Raw genomic sequence first — 24694 nt, 5'->3', positions numbered from 1 at the left:
CTGAGTTTTTGACATTTTCTGTGTACATATTATGTGTAACGACGCCTTGGGTCCTTGACTTCCGGGCCTCCTGTACTCCAAACAACACCAAGTATACTCACTTGCGTTTAGCATGCAGCATCTCCATGAGCAGGGTCTGCGTCGGCGCCTGCCCCGCGCAGTGCCGCTGGTAGAGGTGTTCCTCACCCCGTGACGCCAGCGCGTGGATCTCCGGCACTATCATCACCAGCTTCCCGAACTTATCCTGGAATGTTCGACAGACTTAGCTTAGTAGACCGTGGTAGGCACCAGTAGTATCAACGTTCAGAAAAGATTTGAAAAAAATTTTACTCTGAATACTAATTTGTTTTTGGGAATTCCGAAAAGTTGGCTTACTACTTTTATTGGGGAGTTCCGAGTTTCGGAAAGTTAATATTTAGCAGGCAATTTTAGAATCTGAATGCTCCGAAATTTGGTACGAGGTAGAGTTAGTGGTAGTGTTAGAACATTTTGAAAATTCTGCGTTATTTGCTTAGTAATGCTAGCTCGGTTGTAGTAGTAGCTAGCTAGTCAATATAAGACTATATTGAAATCAAATCTTTATAAGACCTTTATTAAGAAAAACTGTTCGTTACTAACTAATAGAAACCTACTGTGAGACATCAAACTACCTAAAGTATTTAGTATAAAGAAAACAGTCACAATAGTCAATACTGATACTGGTACAACACTAGAGGGCATTGATGATGTTACACGTTCCGGTTTCTGCCTCAATGTGGTTCTAAAGTAGATAGACACGATATCAATCAGCCTGGCTGGTTTATTCTGGAGACAATAATAGCCATTGTGATGAAAATGTTGCGACGTATTTATGTAATGTCACAATTCCTAAACTTCTCAATAGTGAACTGTTATGTATTATAATGGGATCACTGTTACCGTGCGCTACAGTTATATTCAAATGTTTCGCGACGATATCATGTATTAAACATGTCGGACGTCAAAGTTCGGGTTCACCGCTTACGCCTCCTACGGTCTATTTACAAACAAATGCGGCGATATTTACCTATTACCTACGATAACTTACCTGGATGGTAGGATAGCAGGTGAGCGTGTAGTCCAGCAGCGCAGCCTGCACCGTCTCGTAGCCGTCGCGGACGCACTTCACGTTCACGATTCCTCGCACGTCTGAAACGCGAACACATCTCTTCAAACAAAAACAACATCATTTTGCACCGTGGAGACAGTCACACTACACACCTAGACATAAAACGTCACATCAAAATAAAATACGGCACCTAAAAACTATAACTATAGCTAAACAGTGAAAAACATTCGCGCTTAAGCCATCGTTTTAGGAGGTGAACAAATATACTGACCGGGGTTTAGTAGTAGGAGGAATTTCACGCAAATGTAATCGGAGACGTCGAACTTGAGCTCCGCGAGTTTGTTCTGGAGCTCGTTGAAGTGGTCGGCGAGGAGGGAGACGCCGAGCAGGCCTAGGCAGAGAAGGTCGAACTTCTGGCCGTTGTGAAGGGTGGTCTCGTCCGGGAGGCCGTTGTGCATTCGCTGGTGGAGGTGGTCCAACACCAGCATATCCGACCACGAGTTCTGCAGGAGCTTCATTTGATCATCGACCTACAACAAAAGGACGCATTGCTACTCGTGCACCTTCCCTCAGCGTGTCTATTGCGGACGGGACTGTTGTCGTAGAACTGACGAGTAACGAAGAAGTTGCCTAAAATGATTTCGCCCAGCGCACAGCAGACAAAATATACTTATGTAACAAAAGGTAAAAGACACAATGGCATCCACCCCGTTTCTCGTGTGTCGTTCTACGAGCAACTTGTGTAAAAAATGTGGGCTTCGAGCATATGGTGAAGTAGAGTCTCGTGCGACGCGCCGCCTACTCGTTCATTAAAATGTATCTAACGAGAATTATTACTTTTGTGTTATCTACGAGCGAACGCTATCTGACAAGTAGCGAGCGACTGCGACTCGTGACCCAGATTCTATCGGTTGCATTAGAATACACGGAGCGGCGCGCGCGCGTTAATGCCGTTTACGAAATATTACAACTGAATTTTAGAGCTCGCAGCCACGGACGTAAAAAAAATACGGACGGATCGCCATTAAGAAATGAGTGAAGCACCCTTAATAAGCCCAGGCGATCATATGTACACATCTTGCACAAACACTAGCACTGTAATAAGCCGATCGTACCGCCATTACGCAATTAGACTGCATCGCGGTGACACATCTTTGTCATTCATAAATAAAAATAAATATGCCATCTTGTGTTGTAAAATGGTGCAAGAACAATACAACCTTACACAAAAAACATCAAGGAATAATATTTCATAGGTAAGATAACATATTTTTAAAGTATTTTGATAAAATAATGTAAATATTAATTCAACTTCAACAGGTCAGTAATGTCCATAACAAAGTGGGGAAATTTTCCCCAAACCGGGGAAAATTTTAAATTATTTTTAAATAATCAAATAATTAATTTTATTGTCTTTTATTAGTGTCATGTAAGTATTTAGCATACTATTGACCAGTAATTAGGCAGGAATACAATAATAGGGGTGTAGACAGTAAACGAAATCTAATACAAATTATTATTTTTTTGAGAGTTTGTATTATAGAATTACCGAAAATGGACATATTTTACTTAATAACTTTATAATATTTTTTATATTTAATAAGTGATTTTTTTTTATTGAAATAAGAGTGTATTTATTTTTAATACATATTTTTAGGTGTAACAAAATACTTATGTACTATCAGAGAAGTTGATTCCTATGCAAATCGGGGACATAAGTAGTTTGGTTGCGTTACGTCAAACCCAGCCGACAGATCACAATTAACATTGAATTGACATAAGTATTCGACCAAATAACGTTGGTCTGTCAGTTGCATAGGAATCAACTTCCTTGATGGTACATCTGTAAAATAAATATATTTCCTAAAAATAGTCCCCTATTAATTTCTTAATTTACAAAAGTGGATATAACTGTTGTTTGACGACCTCTGTGGCTCAGTGGGTGGGCTGTCGGTGTTTCAAGCTGGGGGTCGCGGGTTCGAATCCTGCCGACGGAACAAAAAGTTTTCAAAGTTCCTGGGTCATGGGTGTGTATTAAATATGTGTATCATATAATAAAAATCTTAAATATATGTATAGTATAACAGTATTAAATATATTTCCGTTGTCTGGTACCCGTAACACAAGTCCTTCAGGTACTTAGCACGGGGTCAGACTGACGTGGTGTGAAGCGTCCATAGATAAAATTGTTGTCTTAGATTTCCTTCAGTAGTAGGGGAGGGAAGGTGCTATTGGTGTAGTCACTCGAGCGTCATTGAGACCTAGTAGGAATGAAAATATTGAATGGACCTCTAGACCAGGAATAAATTTAACACCATGTTATGTGATTTGATTTGACGTTAGCGCATGGTAGAACTCTCGATAGCTCTAACAGGCCGTTAACTGATTTAACAAGCCATTATTTATTTAAAATTACTTGATTGTTTGATGAAACGGGTAATGGGACTTAAGTATCTTATATCTTTTCGTATACAGGTTTCTTATATAGGTTTCGGGGGCGATAAATCTGTCTAGCTAGGAATTATTTTTAGAAAATGTCATTTTATTCGTGTTTTATCGAATACCGAGCAAAGCTCGGTCAAATAGCTAGTAATAATTTTATTATTGTAAATGTTTGTACATAATCATTATTACTAATAATGTTATGTAAATAATATACTTCTCTGTACGTAACATGTGTTTTTTTTCTATCTATAGTGTCATAAAAATAATATTTTCATTATGACATCTTTAACAACCGCTTACATTTCTGAAGCAAAAAAAAACATAAAAATATGTTTAAGTATAAAAAATACATTTAACTTGTCTGAGTTTACAAAATTTAAAAGTAGGGAAATTTATGATTTATATGGCAACCCTCATATCACGCACACGTCCTACACGGGCGGCCATAACTAGGCTTCACTCGTGATTAGAGAAGGTTACGTCCGTACTTTTTTTACGTCTGTGCTCGCAGCTATTGCCTCACCGCTTGCTCAACGATGAACCGAGATCGCCAAAATCGCACTACCGAATCTTTCCATACAGCCCACCGTCGCCTACATAACGCGCCACTTGCGCAAATTACCGATATATGTATTACCACGTTGATTTAATTAAAAAATACAGGTGGCGTTACGTAACGACAGAATCACTAAAGGGGACGTCGTCGAGCATTCTTTCGGCCGCGTTGGCTCGAGAAGCTAGCGGCCGTAGGTGTATTTAGGTCAAAGTCGCGTGCCGTCAACTCGTGCTAGTAACGTCGGACGCGTCAATATAAGTTCCATGTGTAAACGATTCCTGATACCGTGATACCGCGGGAGCGCGCGTTTAAGTCTTATTCATTTCAATTTATTCTTATCAATTACACTGTAATAAAGTTAATTTTATCACGAGTATCTAATTGAAACGATTCGAATGACACTGTTTGATAATAAACTGCAGCAATAAAAGCTTGAAAACTTCGTCTGCAATTAAAATTTTAATTGTTTTTTATCTGCGCGGTTTGGTTTGCGTATTGAAATTAGAAATATCTAAAATATATTTAGTTGTCCCGTAAAAGCTCCACGCCCTAAAAGCTGTCTATCTCCATAGGGATAAATCTTGTAAAATTTGTTCGATCATAAATTTCGTAATAAAATTATCGAGGCCATGTAAAATGAAATACTAAAATAGACAACGAGAATAGAGATTCAGGACAATGGAGCGACATTATCGCGCAAGATAAAGTAACAAAAGGCACGACATTACCGGTACAGGCTCTCAATAGTTTGATGCAAATTTTATGAGGTCGCGAAAGCTTTACATAACTTTAAAATGTAGACCGAACTTATGTTACCAACATGAAATATCGAATGCTTATAAAATTATGTAGAGCGTTAAATGACGGAGCACGATGTCATTTAATATGTTGCAAAAGCCTTGCCTCATTCCTTACACGACAAATTCGATTAAAAGTATTTGGGCCGTATAAAAGTTCACCGCAATATTTTTATAAGCCGAATGCCCTAAAATTAATGAAATATTTAGTTCCGACCGCTTTTGAATCAATCTTTCACGTTTTAAGCAGTTACTACGCCACGCTTTTATTAATAGCGTGCGATCGATATGCCAGTAGGTGCTTTCTATTATGTAATTCAAAGGCTACACAATAAACGCAACACGAGTGGACCACTGTGCCTAAGTCGTAATATTATTATGATAGAGCGCGCGTCATCGTCCGCTCAAGTTCATCGTGTTGTTATGCGTCTAATCGTAACTGGTAACATTATGTAAGAGAAAGCGACGAAAGGCCGCTCGACTAGTCGTGTCCCCGTTACAGGCAGTTACGCGCGCGGTAAAAAGTGCTTTCTCGCGGCAACTCGGCCACGGGCAATGTGTCAAGTGCGCCGACGAAAGTGCAGCGTTGCCGCCCCGCACCGCGCACGCCGCGCCGTTACATCATATCTGTCTGGAGAAAGCATAGGTCATCAACATCACTCTCGCGCGCGCTCTCTTATTACCGCGCCGTAGAGACCATTCCCGTGAGTGCATCTCGTGCGTTTCGAACGCAAAGCGGCTCCGATAAGACGACGAAGCAATAACGCTCGGAGCATTTCCGTAAATATGACTGTGTACACATGTGAACGAGATTCGTACGAGATCGCCGCTCGTCCTAATTCTAAGAATGAGTCTTAAACAAGCGGCGTAATTTAGTCCAAATGAAAATTGCTAGTTGTGAAGTGTAGGCTGCTTGCTCGAGTGAGACGACGCGAGGCGCGGAGTGGCAACGTCGCATGTCCACGTGATCGGTGCGGCTCTTGTGTAAGCGGCGTACGACGACCGACGGGCATGGTGGCCATAGCCAGGGAGGAGGGCCGCCCGAGTGCTCATGTGCGGAGCTCTATGTCCACTTATAAAATCCTACGATTTTTTTAACCGGCCATTTCTAACTCTATCACGGCCTACGCGCATTAAAATATGTGCATTCGATTGGAATAATATACTTAATCAGAATTCAGTCTGAATAATGAAGGAATATATTTGCAATATCGAACGGTAAATTACATAACACATGGGGCCTACCATGCCGCGATGTAGACATGCCGGTGAGGCTAACATCACGAATAGAAACAAGACAGTAGGCGGCACGCTTGTCGTGGGAACTTGACCCAGTTGCAGGCGCGCGCGGGCGGCGGGCGGGGGGGTATCGATTGCGCCCAGCACCGCACCGCCCAATGCGTCACACGCGCCTCCACTCACCACTCGTCAGGAAATGTACTAAATGCACGAGCAATACAACAATTCGCTGGATTAGCTGCACAAATATTTAGCGACAATCGTAGCGACGATCGAGACCGCCGCTACGTATGCCATTATTCAATAAAATCGCAAAGCATACGCCAGCATCGGTGTACACCTGGGAGGGGTAAAGGATTAGGGAAGGATGGCTTAATTCTAAATATTCACCTTCAGGTACTTAAAGAACACTGTGTTTCGCGCCCAATCGACCTGTGAAAACAAATTTTGGTCTAGCACTTTGCACATTAACTCGAAGAGATCGACTTCACACTGGTTGTAGGTTTGGCTCTGGAGGAGTCCGAATAGGGAGTTTTGCCACTCTCGGTCGTCGATGGTTTGCACGAATTCTCGTATCATCGGCGAGACTCGGAGGGTTTCGGTGCTGGTGGGCTCGGCCGTGCTGGAGGGCGTGGCGGCGGCCGTGGCGGGGGCGTCGAAGGCGAAGGCGTCGGGGGACGCGGAGTGTGGGGAGTGGGTCTCCCACTTGTCGTGCGCGGGCGGGGGCGGCGGCTGCTGCGGCTGCGGCTGGGCGGCCAGCAGCGCGGGCCCCGGCGACGACTCCGGCGACGATGTCAGTGACGACACCTGGGGGATCTGTATCTCCTGTTTGACGGGCACAGAGGCGTAGGGGGAGCTGAAGCCGAGCACGAGCCCGCCGTCCCCGAGGGAGCCGCGGAGGGTCTGCACCGCTATTTGTCTCTGCCTCATCATCTGTAATTTGCGGGCTCGGTCCCGTTTGTACATGGGTCCGAATTTGTTGCGTCCCCCTCGCATTCGGTCAGCTCGAACAGCTGAAACAACAAACGGATTTATGACCTTCGTGTCTAGTTGTCTACGTGCTGTCTATTAATCATTAGAGTAGCTAGCCTTCGACTAGCCTTAATTTTGTAATAAAATTGTTAAAGCAATATGATGTAATTTTGACTTTCTCATGTTGAAGTTTAGTTGTAAGACCTTCGTAATTTATGTTTACTGTTATGATTGTTGTAACAATGTAACTAAAGTGAAACTTTTAGCTTGTTTCGCCTCTTCCTGATAAGTGCCGGATAGGCTATTCGAAACTTATACAGATAGAGGGCCTGTTTCACGACTTCTTGATAAGGCTATCCACCACTTAACTTGACACATAGAGTATGAAAAATCTGTCAAATAAGCCTATCTGGCACCTTATCAGGAAGCGGTGAAACAGGCCCAGAGTATGGACTATGGAGTACCTATCTGTCATATAAGTGGTGGTCTGTGGATATCCCATCCGGCACTTATCAGGAAGTGATGCCACAGCAATTAAGACTTATTTCAATCCAGCAAATACTTAATACCATGATGTTCATGCAAGATTGTCCCTTAGTACGTTTACCAGAAATAGGTATGTAGTATATTTAGAAATTTCTACGGCTTCTAAGTCCCGTAATAAGAAATAAGAATACTAATATAATAATAGGTTGGGGAAAGTCTTTTCGCATTATAGTATGTATGAACTTGTCATAAAATCTCTTGGGCTATACCCATTGTATCTGGCTGATTTTGGTATCACAATTCCAAATTTAAATTAGGTAAATGTGACACTTTAATTTGTTTTTCTCTGTTAATATGAGTGATTCTAATGAAGACATTTTAAAATTTTATTACAAAAAAGGTAAAAATGCAACACAAGCTGCGAAAAAAATTTGTGATGTTTATGGACCTAATGCAGTATCTGTGAGAGTAGCGCAAATTTGGTTAAAGTGTTTTCAATCCGGAAATTTTGATATCAAAGATGCACGTCGCTCTGCACCCTGTTGCGGACAAAACTGATACCATTTTGGAAAAAGATTAGCAAGATCAGCTGAAGAACTGGGGATTGACCATAAAACGGTTTTGGCGCAAAAAAGCTAGATATGTGGGTGCCTCATGAGTTCACTGAAAGAAACCTAATGAACCGTGTTCTCATTTATGATTCTTTATTACGACGTATTGAAACCGAACCATTTTTGAAGAAGCTGATAACTGGTGATGAAAAGTGGATCACGTACGACAAGAACGTGCGAAAAAGATCGGGGTCAAAGGCCGGTCAGGCTTCACAGACTGTGGCGAAACCCGGGTTAACTCGCAACAAGGTGACGCTGTGTGTGTGGTAGGATTGGAAGGGCATTATTCATTATGAGCTATTACCGCCAGGCAGGACCAAAGATTTTGAACAGTACCTACAGCGAACAACTGATGAGATTAAAGCAAGAAGTTGAGAAAAAGCGGCCGGAATTAATCAACAGAAGGGGTGTGGTTTTTCACCATGATAACGCTAGACCTCACACATCTTTAGCCACTCAGCAAAGATTACGGGTGTACGGCGGCATCCGCCGTATAGTGCTGACCTTGCACCTTCAGATTTACACCTGTTTCTGTCGCTGCAGAATTCCTTAGGCAGTGTCAGGTAGACATCACAAGAGGACTGCCGATACCACTTGTCGCAGTTTTTTCATCTGAAGCCCCAAAGTTTTTATAGCAATGGGATCATGTCCTTACCAACAAGATGGCAAAAAGTTATCGAGCAAAATGGCACCTATATATACTTTAGTCATTGTAAATTTCCCCAATCTAGGGACAGACAAGACAGAGCCGAAGCAAACGTTTTCGTTGCTCATAACGACAAGTGCCCCTTAGGGTAACTTAAAGAACTTTTTATCTGTATCGTCATCATTTTAAAACAATTAATTGGAACTTAAAACATTGATTTGTTATGAGAAAATTAAGGATGTCAGTTTTAGTAATATCTAACATCAAACTATGGACATACATCAAACTAGACCAGTGATCATAACATCTAGACATCTAGAGAAAAAGATTTATATGCGATTACGGGTAAAAATATATTGAAGTATCATAATCAGTTCGAAGTGTACGATTCAGTTCGTTCAAAGTCTAAGCCTGAGACGGAAGCCGGCTTTCTGTAAATTGTCGAGTCGCCCAACCCACGAGTTAAAAATAACAACCCGTTTTTATTGTAAGCAGCGCGCCTTCGTGCGATAAGGACGCAATTATAGGGCACTGTATAAGACCAAGTGAGACGCTAAGCGTAACGGATTTGTACGTTGTGTGCAATTCCACCAGTTTTGTATTGCAGACTATTTCATGAAATTTTCGATATTTAAAACCACGTCTGGTCTGCTTTCTTGGCTAATAAAACTTCGTGCATTGAGTATGCGTCAACTTGGATTTGATAAAAGTTTGATTGTTTCTTTTAGTATTGAAATCCTTTTTAATTTCTTTCCTAAAGAGTAAAATATGGCTGAGACTCCGCAGTTAACCTATACAATAAAACGTGATTTTTTGCTCTTTGTACATTTTTAACAAGATCGTGGCAATTATAAGGAGGTAGAAACAATAAAATACACAAACTAGTTTACTCAGTGAGATAGTAGTTTATTCAGTGAGAGGTAATAACTAGGAAATGAAAGCAAACTTTAGGTGTGTCCCAAGACTTTCGAACAAAGGCTATCCAAAAGTCTACGAATAATAAATAGTTTTTATTATTCGTAGCCAAAAGTACACAATTATTGTAAAACCATAAGAGGTAACGCCGAAATATCAATTATTGAAAACAAACATAATTATTGCAGTCACAAAGATATACTAGTGAAAGCATGCAACTAATTAAATAATGATAATTACAAAAACTAAGTCAGTAGATAATACTGTACTTATTAGCAGAGTTTAAAAGAACTTGATACCTGAGGCATAATTATGTGACATAAATTGAAAGCAAAAGTGGTCGATTACTGTAAACCGGTTTAATATTAACGTACAATTAAATTAACATCCAAATTCTCGAAATATTTTCAAGACAGAGCAAGCATTTTTACTATAAACGAATAGCTGGATGTTACTGCAGGAAAAGATAAAAATTATAATCTATGCAAGTTACAATGAAAAGTCAATGGAATGGAATGGAACCCTGAAATGGAACTCACAAAAAGATCGGCACTTGTTTTACAAGCTGTCAATAATACCTTTGTAACAGTTTGTAACAGCTATAGAAATGTACGAAATACACTCTTCTAGTCTCTCATATCTCAGTCTTACTACACCAGAATGTAGTTTTAATTACTTTGTTGCTATGTATTTTATTCGTTCGGCAAAGTTTGTATTAAAAACAAAAAATGAAAATTCGTGTAAAAGATTATAGAGCTTTGATGTTTACCGAGGGATTATAAACGAGCTCGTTTTTAAGATTAGGATTACAATAAGAAATTAATAAAGTGGCGCCTTATTTTGAAACGGTTAATATTTCCAACACGTTTAATCTTCTAATGTTTATTATAATGAGCACGCGATAGCATTCGATAATGCGGTAAACGAGGTCATCTGTTTATTATAACAAAGTGGATCAAGGTCAAGGTCATTTTTACAAATCTTATGCACACACAAGCGAAATGCATATATTACATCCCAGTATCTATTTCTCTAGGTAGAGTATCGAAGAGAAGTATTTCACCTCGCATTCCATCTCTATTTTTGGTCGTTGGGCTAGTCGAAGACGGGTCAAGGTCGATTCGACGTACAAATAGCTCGATACTAGAGTATCACATAAACATAGTTAATCCTTCTCATGTTTCCATCAAACCCATATTTTAGGCTTTACAAATTATAGAAAAGTGACCTTGGCACACGCGCCATGGTCATCGAATGAAGTAATCGTGTCAACGAGATAAAAAATAGTATATTCCGAAAGGACGGGAAGAGGTGGGGATCGCTCCTTGTAGCGACGAGTCAGTGAAACTTGGTCAAGGCTGACAGCGGCCCCCACTCTCGCGGCCCGAGCTCCGCCGACCGCAGCCGAGCCCGCCCGAGCGCCGGCACGTACTCGACTCGCGCCCAGATATCGCCGATCGTTACAACATTACAGATAAATCATCACCCTCGATCATCTACCAAAGTGTGTCAAGATCTTAATACATTTAAAATTCTAAATGGATTCTTATAAGAAAGAAACATGTGTTAACAGTGAACAAGGTAAAGAGATTAGAGACTCATGCAAATGTAGAGCACAACAGTAGGGAGCGCCCGGCGAACACGAAACCTAGCATGCGCTCACGTCGTAATGCACGTAAAATCTTTGAACACATTATTTTAAGATGGCGGAGCCCCTTGAACAGTCGTAATAATAAGACAGGTAATACTTAAAAAATAGAAAGGCCCGGTGTGTGCGAGGCCGCTCTGTCGAAACACTCAATTCAGGTCAAGGCAGCGGGCCGAAATAGTCGGCTGGCGCGCGCGTTTTTATTGTGATCTAACATCTGTCGCAGCCTACAAGACAGTTTGACCCTCGCGCATGGATTGACTCGCACACTGCGTTCCTAGCAGACCCACGAGACACGACCGAAAAGGGCTGCAAAGAGTGTCTAAGAAGACTCATCGATCAATAAATTTCATTTACAGTTTCCAAATGTCGAATTCTTAACTTTGAAGGCCGAACGGATTTCTTATGAGTAAAAAGTTACGAAATATTAAATTAAATTTAATTCTAATAAGAATAAAAAATCAAAGAGCAAAAAAAATGCATGTAAATGCATGTCACTTACTAAAGCTGTGATTTTTGTCAATCATAATAGTAGCTTAAAAATGAAAGCATTTGTTTCATTTTACAGTAAAGATTGATTATTAGATTCATTATTAAGATGTATTGACTTGCATGATAATGTTATAGGTATATATAAAATATTGAAATTCAAACATTTGGGACCCTGAATACAGCCCTGAATAGTGTAGGTCTACATCTGTTAGAAAATTGAAAAATTGTGAAAGAAGTTTCCAAATTTCAGGATCTGCCTTTATGAAATTTCTTAAGTTATTCCCATCCCAATCTGAATAATTAAAGAAGACCAGTTAAGAATTTTTTTTGCATAAAAATTCAGAGCATACCAATGATGTACTTAGTATGTATAATGTAGTCAGTCTGAATTGGCAATGGCGTTAGATTACGTAAGGTGACGTGCACACTGTGCAGCGGGCCGTGAAACAACAATCATTATTTGTCGATCTCGCTGCGCTGCTCGTGCCCACATAGGGGAACAGATTATTATGAATGCTAATTCAACGTACAGTACACGTGTATACGACGATCTTCGTATAAATCTTTTTATTCAAGCTATCAATTACAGGCCTACGAGGAAACGGCTTATGAAGGAGCGAGAATCGTACCGAGGATTTTCACGTGTCATTGTTCAACTGGAAAATATTTGCTAGAAAGATCGATCTAGCTTTCGCTATTTCTCATACAGCTCTGATCGCAAGCCCCACTGCGGTTACACAATAGCTTATACGGGCAAATTACGAAAAGAGAATCATTTTACTGATATAACAGTTAACCATGTGAAAAAAGACAATCGGAACATTTAAATGTGCGGACGGCGTTACACAAGTGAACTTATGGCCACATCACCATAGTGAATTCGGCATACATAACTGAGGACGTGTATACGTGTTCAGGTCACATTTGGGTAGCGGGTTGCGACAGGTCGAGCGAGGCGTCTTATGAAACGGAGCTTGCGCAGCGCACCCCACCGCGGCACCGGCGTCGCTCGTTTGTGTCGAAACGCACGATACAGTTGCGTACTAACCGTTTTAAAGCACCCTTGCTTTTATTGCAAAAGCCTAAAATCGAGCAAAAGTTAATTTAACTTTTGATCAACTTTGTAAAAATGTGCTGATTTCTGAAAATTTTAGATAGACTGTAGAGATGATGTCATTATATACTTGTTATAGTCTATACACCTTAAATTGGAAAAAGCAAAATAAATTTAAGAGTACTGGCATGTAGGACGAATATGTAGATGAAGTCACTGTGGAAGGTGGTGATAAACATTAAAACAAATCTATAAGGGTTCCGTTTTTTGCCAATTTGGCTACGAGACCCTAAAAAGGACAACAAGAACTGGACGAAGGACGCGATAAAAATAGAAATAGATGAAATTCATAGAATTATAATTATGTACCTCTATAGAGTTACTGGTCATTTGAGTCTAAAATATAAAAACAGCAATTTAGGGCCTGTTTTGCCACTTCCTGATAAAATGCCGGATAGGCTCTCTAAAACTTATTTGACACATGCTCCATACTCTATCTGTCAAGTTAAGTGGTGGATAGCCTAACCGGCACTTATCAGGAAGTGGTGAAACAGGCCCTTAATGTAACAAATTAAGTATAACTAAAATAACGTTGTTTAAAATTGCAATAACAATATTCGGCGTGAGTCCATCGGGCTTAGTGGTGGAATTGCACAAGGCTTGCAGGTCGGCGGGCGGTGCGAGAGTCTCGCAATACTCGCTATTCAGGTCAACCAACGATTTGTGAGAATTGTGGCATCAGACGTATGCTTTATGGAATACGTTCCTATAAGACTTGCTATCAGACTATTCTTATTTGCTATTTGATTCTGATGATGAGGAAAGTGGGTAATCTATTTTTTGTTTTATTGGTAACTAGCGACCCGCCCCGGCGTCGCACGCCGAAATGATTAAAATCGATAGCCTATGATCCTTCACGTGGTCTACTTCTTATCTCAGGTGCCAAATAACATAAAATTGCTCCAGTAGTTCGCGAGTATGCCCTTTCAAATAATTTCCCCCATTTTTTTCCACATTGCCCTATTAGTCTTAGCGTGATAAAATAAAGCCTATAGTCTTCCTCAATAAATGGGCAATCTAACACTGAAAGGATTTTTCAAATCGGACCAGTAGTTCCTCAAAATCCGTTTTTATTTTTAATTAATTAAAAGTGTATTTAATTAAAGGGAACAAAGGGACATGAGGTAAAAAAGCGACTTTGTTTTATAATATGTATAGATTGGGCTTTTGTCATTAACTAAAAATTATTCTTATGTGCCTTATCTTTATTGTGTCTGTAATTGTTTATTGATGATTTCAGAAATCAAAGGTTTGTTGGACACCGAGTTTTTAACTTGGCCCTATGTTTGGAGTCTACGTAGCAAACATAGACCGATTTCGAGTAGAAAAGAAAAAAGTAGAGAATAGAGCCAGTAGAAACAAAAGTCCTATATCAATGTGTCCTTCAAAGAATTTTAGCATATCATCTCGGTTGTACGCTTCTGCAGTCGTTGATTGTAATTATGTACTTTCAAACTTCTTAAACAACTTAAAAGTTTAAGGCTAGCCATTACCAGGAGTTGAGTAAACAACGGCAATGACACTGGTTCGTACTTTACTGTTTGTATTAAGAGCAATTGCTCAAATTTTTTTTATGTTATAGTAAGTAGGTACTGTTGTCCTTTTGTGAAATTGATTGTTTTTATTTTCCTCAATTACCTAAGTCGCAAAGTAACCTTGAAGTGGAAATCGATTTAGATATATTTACATTATTTTTGGAAACGTTCTAGCTCCTAACTTATAACTTCATCTCGTGGCTATTCAAACGAATTGACATGTTTTCGGTAATAAATATACATGAAAATCAGGTGGATGCCTGAATGAAACAAAAAATACCGTTTCTTACAAATGTACACGATATTTTGGTAACAATGTGTTCAAGAGTACAAAAACTACATTAAAATATATGTTTAATATTTACATTTTTTGGTATAATGGATTTGTCAAGTCAGGAAAGATGCTTATTTATAAACATTATACAGCATGAAGAGATAATTCCTTGTTCAAACATCTTTGAATTTCCTATGTATTCCTATTTTGGGGATTTCCTTACTATGCTACCTCATTGGTATTGCATCACCTGATAGTATGGTTTATATTAATAATTTAAAGGTTTTATTTTCCGCTTTATTTATTTTTACTTTCTTCAATTCTTTTGAATAGATGATTTAACATCTTTGTTTTTTCTTTACCTAACGGACTAATTTGATACTGAACAGGGCACGCCTTTGTGTTGGCCGGGCTTGTTTGGAATGTACAACTCAAACACAATTACTAGTAGAAGCATAATTGCCAATAGGTTTATTATTTTGAATATTTGGATACCTAGATTACTTTAATGGAGACTAGTAATGATCATCCTCATCTTTTGCTTTGAGAAATATGTTCGGTCTCAAGTAATCCTCTTCTGTTTTTGATGACGAATACTAAATTTCTTCTTCAATTTGGCCAGAGTTTGCATATTGCTCAATTCGTTTATGTATTGAGTTTTCAGTGTAAGTAAATTGATGTTGCAAACATCACAGCATCTAGCGAAACGCGTATTGGCGAACGGCTCACGCACACAGCGGCAACCTCGCATTGCGTACACACACGCACAACGACAGCGCGCGCGCCGCATCGCGGCCCCGCTCGCAAGTAGGTCAGGGCGCTCTGCGGCCGCGCGGCTTTTAAATTTAGAACGATCTGCGCTTCAAACTCCGCCCCACGCGATTCCTATAATATACAAGTTAACCATCACCTTCAATATCGCACTAGTGAATGCAGTACAGATGCAATTAATAACAACTGCATAATTAGCGTGGTCTGAATGATGACATGATTATTGATTATAAATATTTTTAAATGGATCGGCAGTAAAAGAAAATACAAAGCCTGTCTTAGATTGAATTTCTTAAAATTTTGGAGTATTCGACGATGTTGGTACTAAAGTTTTGAAAGTTATTATTATGTTAGATTTCTTCAATTTCTTAACAGCTTATAAACGTTACCACAATTTTTAAGCAGAAAATTAATACGGGCAAGTTTAATCGCAAAGTTATTATGATTCACCATTCGTGATCTCTGTGCGATTATTAAGTTTAAAATAGCTAAAATGAGGGATTATAAAATAATTCTTTGTCTACACACAAAGGCTTTGTATATCAACACAATAGAGCTTTGAAATCCTCTTTCTATAAAACCTGCAGGCTTTAGACATGAAAATATAAACATTAACTAGATTGGCACTGATGAAAAGCAAATAATTGCAAAGGAAAAAACGATCAAAACAATATCGATTTAAACACGAAATATTTGTATGCGTGGAGTGTGAACAATTCCGGACTTGGAAGTCTGGTCTCGAAAGAATTGCTCAAGACAAGCTGCGCAATAATTTCAAAATAAAGAGAAAACCATTTGAGTAGTTTGACATATAATAATATGCTCATTGAAATTTTGGCGTTAGATTTGACGCTCATGTAATGAAAAGCGATAGCTTTAGATAAGAGGGTCAGACTGTAATCTCTATTGAAATTGAAATATATATATATCTACAAAAGTTATGACTAACAGATGACGCGAAACTAACTACTGAATTTAAACGCTGCTAACAATTATTTTATGACATTGAGAGTAAAATAAATGAAAAAAATATTATAAATGATAATGAAGTTCTTCACGAAAGCATGTCGTTTGGAGGCTACATATTCTAAAGCCATTAAAACGATGTCGGAGGTTAAGTTAATTTCCAAATACCACTCAAGTCTCTTTCTGAGCGAACAGATTAATGTGAGATCTTGACCTTCCCAAACAAATTTTGTATTCATTCTGACTTTCAGTACATCATATTTGACCGTTACTAACAATACTATGTTATTTTTATTTAGGTAACTCACTCAAGATAAATTCTCTTCGTGTTTTATTATTTTTACCAAAATTGTATAATGTATATGGGCTGAGAAAACTATCCTTGCCTTGTTTATACAAGATAAACTCGTCCAAAATTATATTTTTCTAGATTTTAGTAATTTGGATCATTATGGATTATCAGTTAATTGTAATCATACGTCATTTTCGTCTACTAGAACTAGATCTTGGCTAAATGTTATCCTATGTTCGCAATGACATTACTCAACATTGAGTCAAAGAGCTGTCTTGCTGAAATATTGCCAAATTGATTGGCAATGATCAAAATTAAGAAACACCAATCGGTTATGTTTCACGCTAAGCAATTTCAACATAGTTTTAATAGAGAATTTACAGTAAGGTATATTAATCTAAGACTGTTTTGTACTTGAAACAATTTGAGGATACTGAAACTATTCATGTAGTCTTCACTTCTTCATCCTGTAATTAACTAGAGTCAGGGAATAGTAAATGAGGACAATTTATATTAGCTTTGACGTAACCTAAATTTTTATGCATTGGCTTACGGTGTGATGTAATACTATTTGAGTTGCTCGTAGCGACTGGAGCGGCCTACATTCTTTTATATCGTGAGTGCGGCCCAAAGACCTGTTTTCGAGAAGTATCTTACTTAATGGTATTAAAACGTATTTGCTGGATTAAAGTACAAGCTTTATAAGTTACATACTATGTATTACTGTTATTCTAGTCTTATCATTACACTTACCTTCTAGTTTCATGCCAACATCCAGACACTTTTGAAAGCGGCAAAAGGGACACCGCTTCCTCTGTGTTTTGTCAATGTGACAAGCACGTTCTGCTACGCACGTGTACACTTTCTTGTTCTGAACGGTCCTCTTGAAGAATCCCTTGCAGGACTCGCAAGTGAGGAGCCCATAGTGATATCCGCTCACTTTGTCCCCGCAAACAGGACATAACTCTTCTATTACATCCTTAGTGTCGGTTTGATCACAAACGGTTCCGGCAGCAGGTAGGTATCCACCGGGCTCGCCACCAGTACCTGTTGGGAAGAGATATGATGCATCCAGATTTGCGTAGCCAAAGGGCTGATGATCTGATGTGCACTGGTAAGCTGCACCTTGGGGCACATATTGTTGGGAGGCTCCCGATGGCCCGCTGCCCGAGCCCGAACCCTCCGGGCCGGGACTCAAATCAAAAGGGGACATGTTGAGGGACATGAGGCCTGTCTGCTGGTCCATCGTCATGCTCAGCCGCACAGAGCGGCTACTGGCTACAAATCCCTACGGCGGCGTTCAACCGCGTCAACGTTCACACAGTCACTGAGTTCACTGGCGGTCTCACCGCAACACTATCTGCCGCTCGCGGGTTGCACCTGTTCAAGCACTTTAATTAAAGACACGTAAATCCGATCCATTTCTTTTAATGTTAAAAAAATAGTTTAAAAAATTCGACACCGGCTATCTGTTTAAGCGGAACTGTCAGTGAAGCAACGAGAGTAATGCGTTGACTGCACGCGTCGTTACGATCGCACGAATATCAATGTCACTGCGGCACACGTATCACTCTGGAGACGTTTCGCGATCGACTGGCAGCCGGCCGGCGACAACGGCGCGCGTGCCGGCGCCTCCCGCATGCGCGCCCCGCCGCTACCCGCGAAACCCCGCTCGCTCGCACAATGGAAAACGATTAGGAGCCCATGTAATAAGTGAAAGTGAGTCGGTGACCCACTTTCCCGCGATCCAGGTCTATGTTAGTGCGCGTTCGCGCGGTTGCGCCACCGCGCGGGCGGGGGGCGGCCCACTGACCCACTTGCGCGCGGTGCCGCAGCAGGGCAGGGTTGCCGCCAACAAACATGTTTACCGACCACACCGATACTTGTCGCGTGGAAACCGACTACTGCGACGCGACGCGACGCGACGTATTGCGAATACAACAGGTTCGCAATGCCTAATTGACCTACGTTAAAAGAAAAATGAATAAGTCAGCTAGCGTTCATGAAATTTTAATGAACTTTGAAAACTTTTGACACGGTTAATTAGATTAACATTTCGTATGTAAATAGGTATTTTAAAATGATTTTCAAAAATTGTTATTTTTCTGGCATTAAGTTCTTTTTTTTTAAGTACCTATCTATCTCTTTAGCTTAATATGACCTTAAATCTCTACAAAAACTGAGAAATTAATTAAGTATATTAAAAAATTGGAAACATTTGAAAAAGACGACACGACACGAAAGCCTTCATTACGTACGAAAAAGATATCACACAAATTAAAACGAAGATATGCAAATGCGACATATATTCTCACAATCGCAAAACTGGATGGCAATATACGAGAAAATAAAGTAATAATTTCGACTGCAACAAGAGGTATTCTATATGAAAAGCGAATTAAATTAAAGATCTTGACCTACTTTTGGTTAAAATCAGTCAACGGGTCACGAACGAGTGACTGTGACAGCCTTGTGTTTGTAACGCGACTCGACGTGTTCTAAGGTACTAAACACCGCACACACGTGACGAGAAAATGAATGGCGTTCGTGCTCTTATCGCTCCACTACAATATGATACTTTAATTCATTGCTCCGTTGCGTCCAATTTCATCTAATTCAGCAATGAAACGAGCGTGTTTGATGATAATATAAATGTCTCAATCGATACACAAGTCACAACCTGACGGCCTGGGAAATTTTCGAGACGAAGTAAAAATAATAGCTCCTACGGTTTTAAAAAGGAAGCTTTTAATGGGTAAATGATGATTAGGCTGTCAAATCGTCGATGTAAACGGTTCATTATGGGTAGGGTGTACCTTTATGTGTCGACGCTTAAATAACAGGCTAATCGTATTCCTCGTTAGACAAGGCATGACGACGCTATTGAAGGTCCCGACAATAAAACTGGAAAGCTCATGTCTTGCCAGTAGCAATTTAAAAGTCAGACGAAGCTTTCGCAAACACCAGCCTGCCCTCGATACTCGTAATAACGGAGAAAAGCACAAGCCGCAATGAGTCAATAAGTTCCGATTTCATAATCGAGACCTGAATACCGGATGAAAAAGCGACAGTGTACCGACTAGGTATAGTAAGTGTGTCGTTTTCGCTATCGCGCAGACAGCCGGCGCGGCCTCCTGCGAAATCAAGAGTGGTCGTCGCACGCGCAACTTTGCTTTCTTCGCAAGGCGTGACGTCACACTTTCCCCATACCCATTGACGCGCGTTGATGTAACTCGCCGTAACATGTGTAATAGTGTATGCTAACGCTACTTGTTTGATTAAGTCGTCGGTGTGCTTTTCTAGTTTTACGTTGTGGTAGTTTAAGATACTGAAATTATGTTCTAGTTGAAATATAATCTTTGAGTTTAGATTAGTTTTTTCTCGCGTTTTGTCTTCTGCAGAAACTTTTTTAGTCTAGAAAGATAAAACGTAAATAGAAAATTTCAATACAATAGTAAAAAATCCAAGATTTAACCAAAAAATATGTACAACTGAAGGAAAACTACGCAACGCGTTTTCTAATATTTTACTGAACCAAGATCTGCGCCGGATTTTTCCTACGATGTTTTTATACTCGTTTACGTCATACGGAATTAATGAGAAGCATTATCAGTAGCCGAAACATTGACTTTCAAACTTAAAAGCGAACTTCGATTAGTATCGACGAAACTATCATAACTTACGTAGCATAACCAATGTCATTGAAATAAATATGAAGGACTGCTAATGACCGTGAGCATAAAATTTTCAGTTTAAATCGATAGCAGGTATTCGTGCGCAGGTATACAAGGGTGAAACAGGGGGGTTGGAACAGGGGGGTTCGGATATCTGAGTCAAGTGCACTGAGGCAGTAGGGCAGTAGGTCAGCCGTACTTACTGTAAGGATAATAATGCCCCGCTATATTGATTGACCTTTATACTGCTTGTAATGTGTATTGGCCTCAGCTGCGGTAACCGATTCATAAATGCATACGTGTTTTGCGTGGATTGGTATAGTTTGATTTGAACGAACATTCGCAAGAAAATATTTTTTAACAAAAAAATTAAACCGACTTCCAAGGTATTAAACAATATTCTTAAGAATATGATCTAAAAATAATTAAATAAGACTTATTCTTTATTAGCGCCTTTTTCAAAATTCGGCTAAACCTCAACCAACCAATTCTGTCCTCAATTTTCATTCTTTTGAAGTCGGTACTGGCTAAGTTCTTTGTCAAGTATTTCAGTACTGGCTGGCACTGACTTTAAACGAATGAAAATTGAGAAGAATTGGTTGAGGTTTAGTCGAATTTTGAAAAAGGAACTAATGAAGAATGAGATTTATTTTATTCTTTTTAGATCATATTTTTAAGAATATTGTTTTTACCATGAAAGTCGGTTTAAATTTTTTGTTAAGAAATAATAATATTACTCTTTTTGGTTATCTACAATATAAGGCTTCATGCGTAAATAACCACTACGAATGTTAACTACATATTCACATTATGTTACTGTAAGCGGAATTGTGGTGGAAATGTTTGCAGTTATCTAAGCGATGCCGCAATTTCCGAACTTTTATCTTTAAAGGTTCAGGAGTTCTGTTCAGTGCCTTCGGATCAATAGACACCTTTGTCTGAAATTTCACTTCACAGTAGGGACTAGAGACTAGAGGGTTCCGTACCGTAAATTTGTATGGGAGTCCCCCTTAACTAATAAGTTTATTTAATTTTTATTATTAATTATTAAAGTTAAAACACGAGTTGAGTATTTTCCGATTCGCACTTGGCCGTTTTCATAATTTTTCCTTTCATTGTGAATAAAGATCTATCCGAGTACCAAATTTCAAGGTTCTAAATCTGCTAGAAGTACCTTAGAATTTTGATGATCTGTAACTATTAAATTATTTTTCGAAATTTCATGTAATTTGGAGGTTAAGCTAGTTTTAATACTTGCCCCTAGTGACCGAAATTCTAAATTAGGGATTTAGAATTTTTTTAACATCAAATTTAGAAGCTTTGTTAACATCAAAGATAAAGGGGGTGTGAAAAAGCCGCGAACCGCTTCGAGAAAAGTATGGTACGGCCGTGCCTTTAGCTTGGCTGGGGCACTGCCATGCCCCCAGATACATACGAATTAAATACTCTTTTATTTATGGTTGAAGTCTGTTGACAAATTGAAAATGGATTATAGTTTTTTTATTGAAGCTGAGATAGTATAAGACAATGCTTAAACGGTCAGTCTGAGATCAGCTGATGAGTCACATATAATGTATCACAAATATCTGAGACCAGACTCTTTATAAAAATGACATTGCAATGCGAATACGCACGAATTCGCAGTTATGTGTGGAAGCCCTTACCTCGACTAATTATTTAAAATTATGTTTCTGAATACATTAACAAATTAATATCTAGTTGAGGGATGAGAGCATCTCCCCTCGTGAGCCGTGACCCACATCGCTCGACCTACATCGTCAGTGGTTTATCCTTTACCGAAATAGCTCATAATTAGTAGCTCAATTAATTCAGGTATTAAGGAAATACACCTAATTATTGTCACTTTAAGAGGTTGTGTTACAGAAAATTTGCATACCATTAGCATGAACAGTATTTGCAAGTATAATCTAAGGTGCTAATCATAGGACAACTGCTGAGGCCTGAGATTCTGACTGCTTTCTTCCGGTCTATTCCTCCGTAGTAAAAAACCTTTTTTGGTGGCCGTCTGCAGCTATTATTTTGAGCTTTGTTAGCATATTTAGCATAATAACTTGTAGTATTAAAAACACAAAAATTTAGTACAGACCTTGCCCTGAACAGAAATGCGCAGTCGTGCTCCTAATAAACAAACCCAAGCCCTATTACTCTCACTGGCTTAAGGAAATCTATGAATCTTCTTTAACCTCATTAAATCGAAATTGTCTTTTACGCATTCACCCTGGGGCCTGGGAGTGCTATCACACTAATAGCTGACTGCAAATAGTATTCTAATTTTAGAATCGGATGAAATAAGACAGATACCTATCTATCTAAAAATATAACTTTTAACGTAATATTTAGATAAAATACAAAAAATTGAAGAATAAATAACTAATCCAATTTAATTTGTTTGGAAAAAAAATCCGGGATAAAACCATCTTATGACAATACGGACTCAAAGTAATAAATATAACTATGTATTTGACCGAGTTTTGCTCGGTATTCGATAACACACGAATAAAATGATATTTTCTAAAAATGATTCTTAGCTAGATCGATTTATGGCCCCGAAACCCTCTATATACAAAATTTCATGAAAATCGTTGGAGCCGATTCCGAATATTATATATATATATATATATATATATATATATATATATATATATATATATATATATATATATCTTAATATATATATTTCTTGTGTGCGTGTGTATGTGACTGAACTCCTCCTAAACGACTGGACCAATTTTGATGAAATTTTTTGTGTGTGTTCGTGGAGATTCGAGAATGGTTTAGATTTACAGTTTGGTCTACTGGAAAATGTTTTTTCAATTAATTTCTTATTTATAAGGAGTTGTTGATTTTGGAATGTTTTACATTAGATCCGGCGGACGGCGCTATCATCGCATTCAATATTATTCTATTTCAATTTTAGTTTGTCCTGACAGATGGTGCTACGATTAATTTGAAAAAAATTTTGTTATTTAATTCATGTGCTGATTAAAATATTAAATAAATAACACATAGGCTACAATTTTAACCGACTTTCAAAATGGGGGAGCTGTTATGTTCGTTTTCTTATATTCAACGATTACTCCGCCATTTGTTAACCGATTTTCAAAATTTTTCTTTTGGTATATAGGCTATCATCCCAATTTGGTATTATATTCAGAAAAGTGGTGATCTGATGAAGGATCCATAAGTAATCGAGGGAACTCCTCAAAACTTATAGGGAAACATGTGGTGACTTCGGTTTCGTGAGAAGCATTCTAAGCATATGCTACCAACAAGTAAGATTTTGCACCGAGATATACCTGGTATACCGTGGTTCGGAAGGTGCTGAGAGAATTCCTGATTCTTTATAGATACAAGTTTGGGAGTTTCGGCGTTGTTTTAAGAACAGAAAGCATATGCTACTATGCAAATTACATTCTTCATCATCATCATCATCATCATCATCACTACCATATTATACCATTTCATAGTCTTTTAGATCGAGACTCGAGTTTGTCAAGCGATAATTAAAAAAAATCTATATCTACCTAATATTATAAACCTGAAGAGTATGTTTGCTTGAACGCGTCAATCTCAGAAACTACAGGTCCGATTTAAAAACTTATCTCAGTGTTAGATAGATCATTTATCGAGTAAGACTCATCATTTATCGAGAAGGTTATATTATATTATTACTCTAAGACTAATACGACAGAAGAAACTCAGGAAAATGTGGGAAAAACGGGGGAAATATTTTTTATGGGAAAATGTAGCTACGGATTCTGTAAAATTTCTAATTTACGCGGGCGAAGCCGCGCGGGACATCTAGTATATATATATATATATATATATATATATATATATATATATGAGCCCCCCCTTTTCAGAGCAATTTGATTTCTTTAAACGAGCAATTCTTGTATATATGTATATATAATTGCTCGTTTTGAATTTCTTGTATACTCTGAAAACGTGTGGGCTCATAAGGTCTTAAGGGAAAGTGCAAGTTACTTTCGATGAACGCATTTTACTATTAAATGATTTTCCTTACGTATACGCCTGAGCATTGCTTAAACATTTTTTTAATTTTTTAGTCAATTCAATAAAATAATATGGGCGAAAAACTTTATACCTATTATGGCAAAGCAACGTTTGCCGGGACAGCTAGTAATTTTAA

The 24694-nt window shown here is 38.8% G+C and overlaps 1 protein-coding gene across 4 annotated transcripts in view; it reads right to left on the bottom strand.

The window, feature by feature from the left end:
- LOC121738565 (nuclear hormone receptor FTZ-F1) overlaps nucleotides 1–24694 on the bottom strand; it is a 108879-nt gene that overhangs the window by 12365 nt on the left and 71820 nt on the right. For 3 of the 4 annotated variants that reach the window (XM_042130722.1, XM_042130724.1, XM_042130725.1), the window contains exons 1-5: nucleotides 17600–18427; nucleotides 6515–7137; nucleotides 1359–1617; nucleotides 1067–1167; nucleotides 102–244 (exon numbers count right to left, since the gene is read on the bottom strand). In XM_042130722.1, coding sequence (XP_041986656.1) covers nucleotides 102–244; nucleotides 1067–1167; nucleotides 1359–1617; nucleotides 6515–7137; nucleotides 17600–18098 — 1625 coding nt within the window. In that variant the 5' untranslated portion in view covers nucleotides 18099–18427. Of the gene's footprint in view, nucleotides 1–101; nucleotides 245–1066; nucleotides 1168–1358; nucleotides 1618–6514; nucleotides 7138–17599; nucleotides 18428–24694 lie in introns of those variants that run through there. The other variant, XM_042130723.1, reaches the window with a different exon arrangement.

Source organism: Aricia agestis, chromosome Z (genome assembly GCF_905147365.1).
Source record: "Aricia agestis chromosome Z, ilAriAges1.1, whole genome shotgun sequence".
Taxonomy (NCBI): Eukaryota; Metazoa; Arthropoda; class Insecta; order Lepidoptera; family Lycaenidae; genus Aricia; species Aricia agestis.
This window is presented reverse-complemented; position numbering and strand designations above follow the sequence as displayed.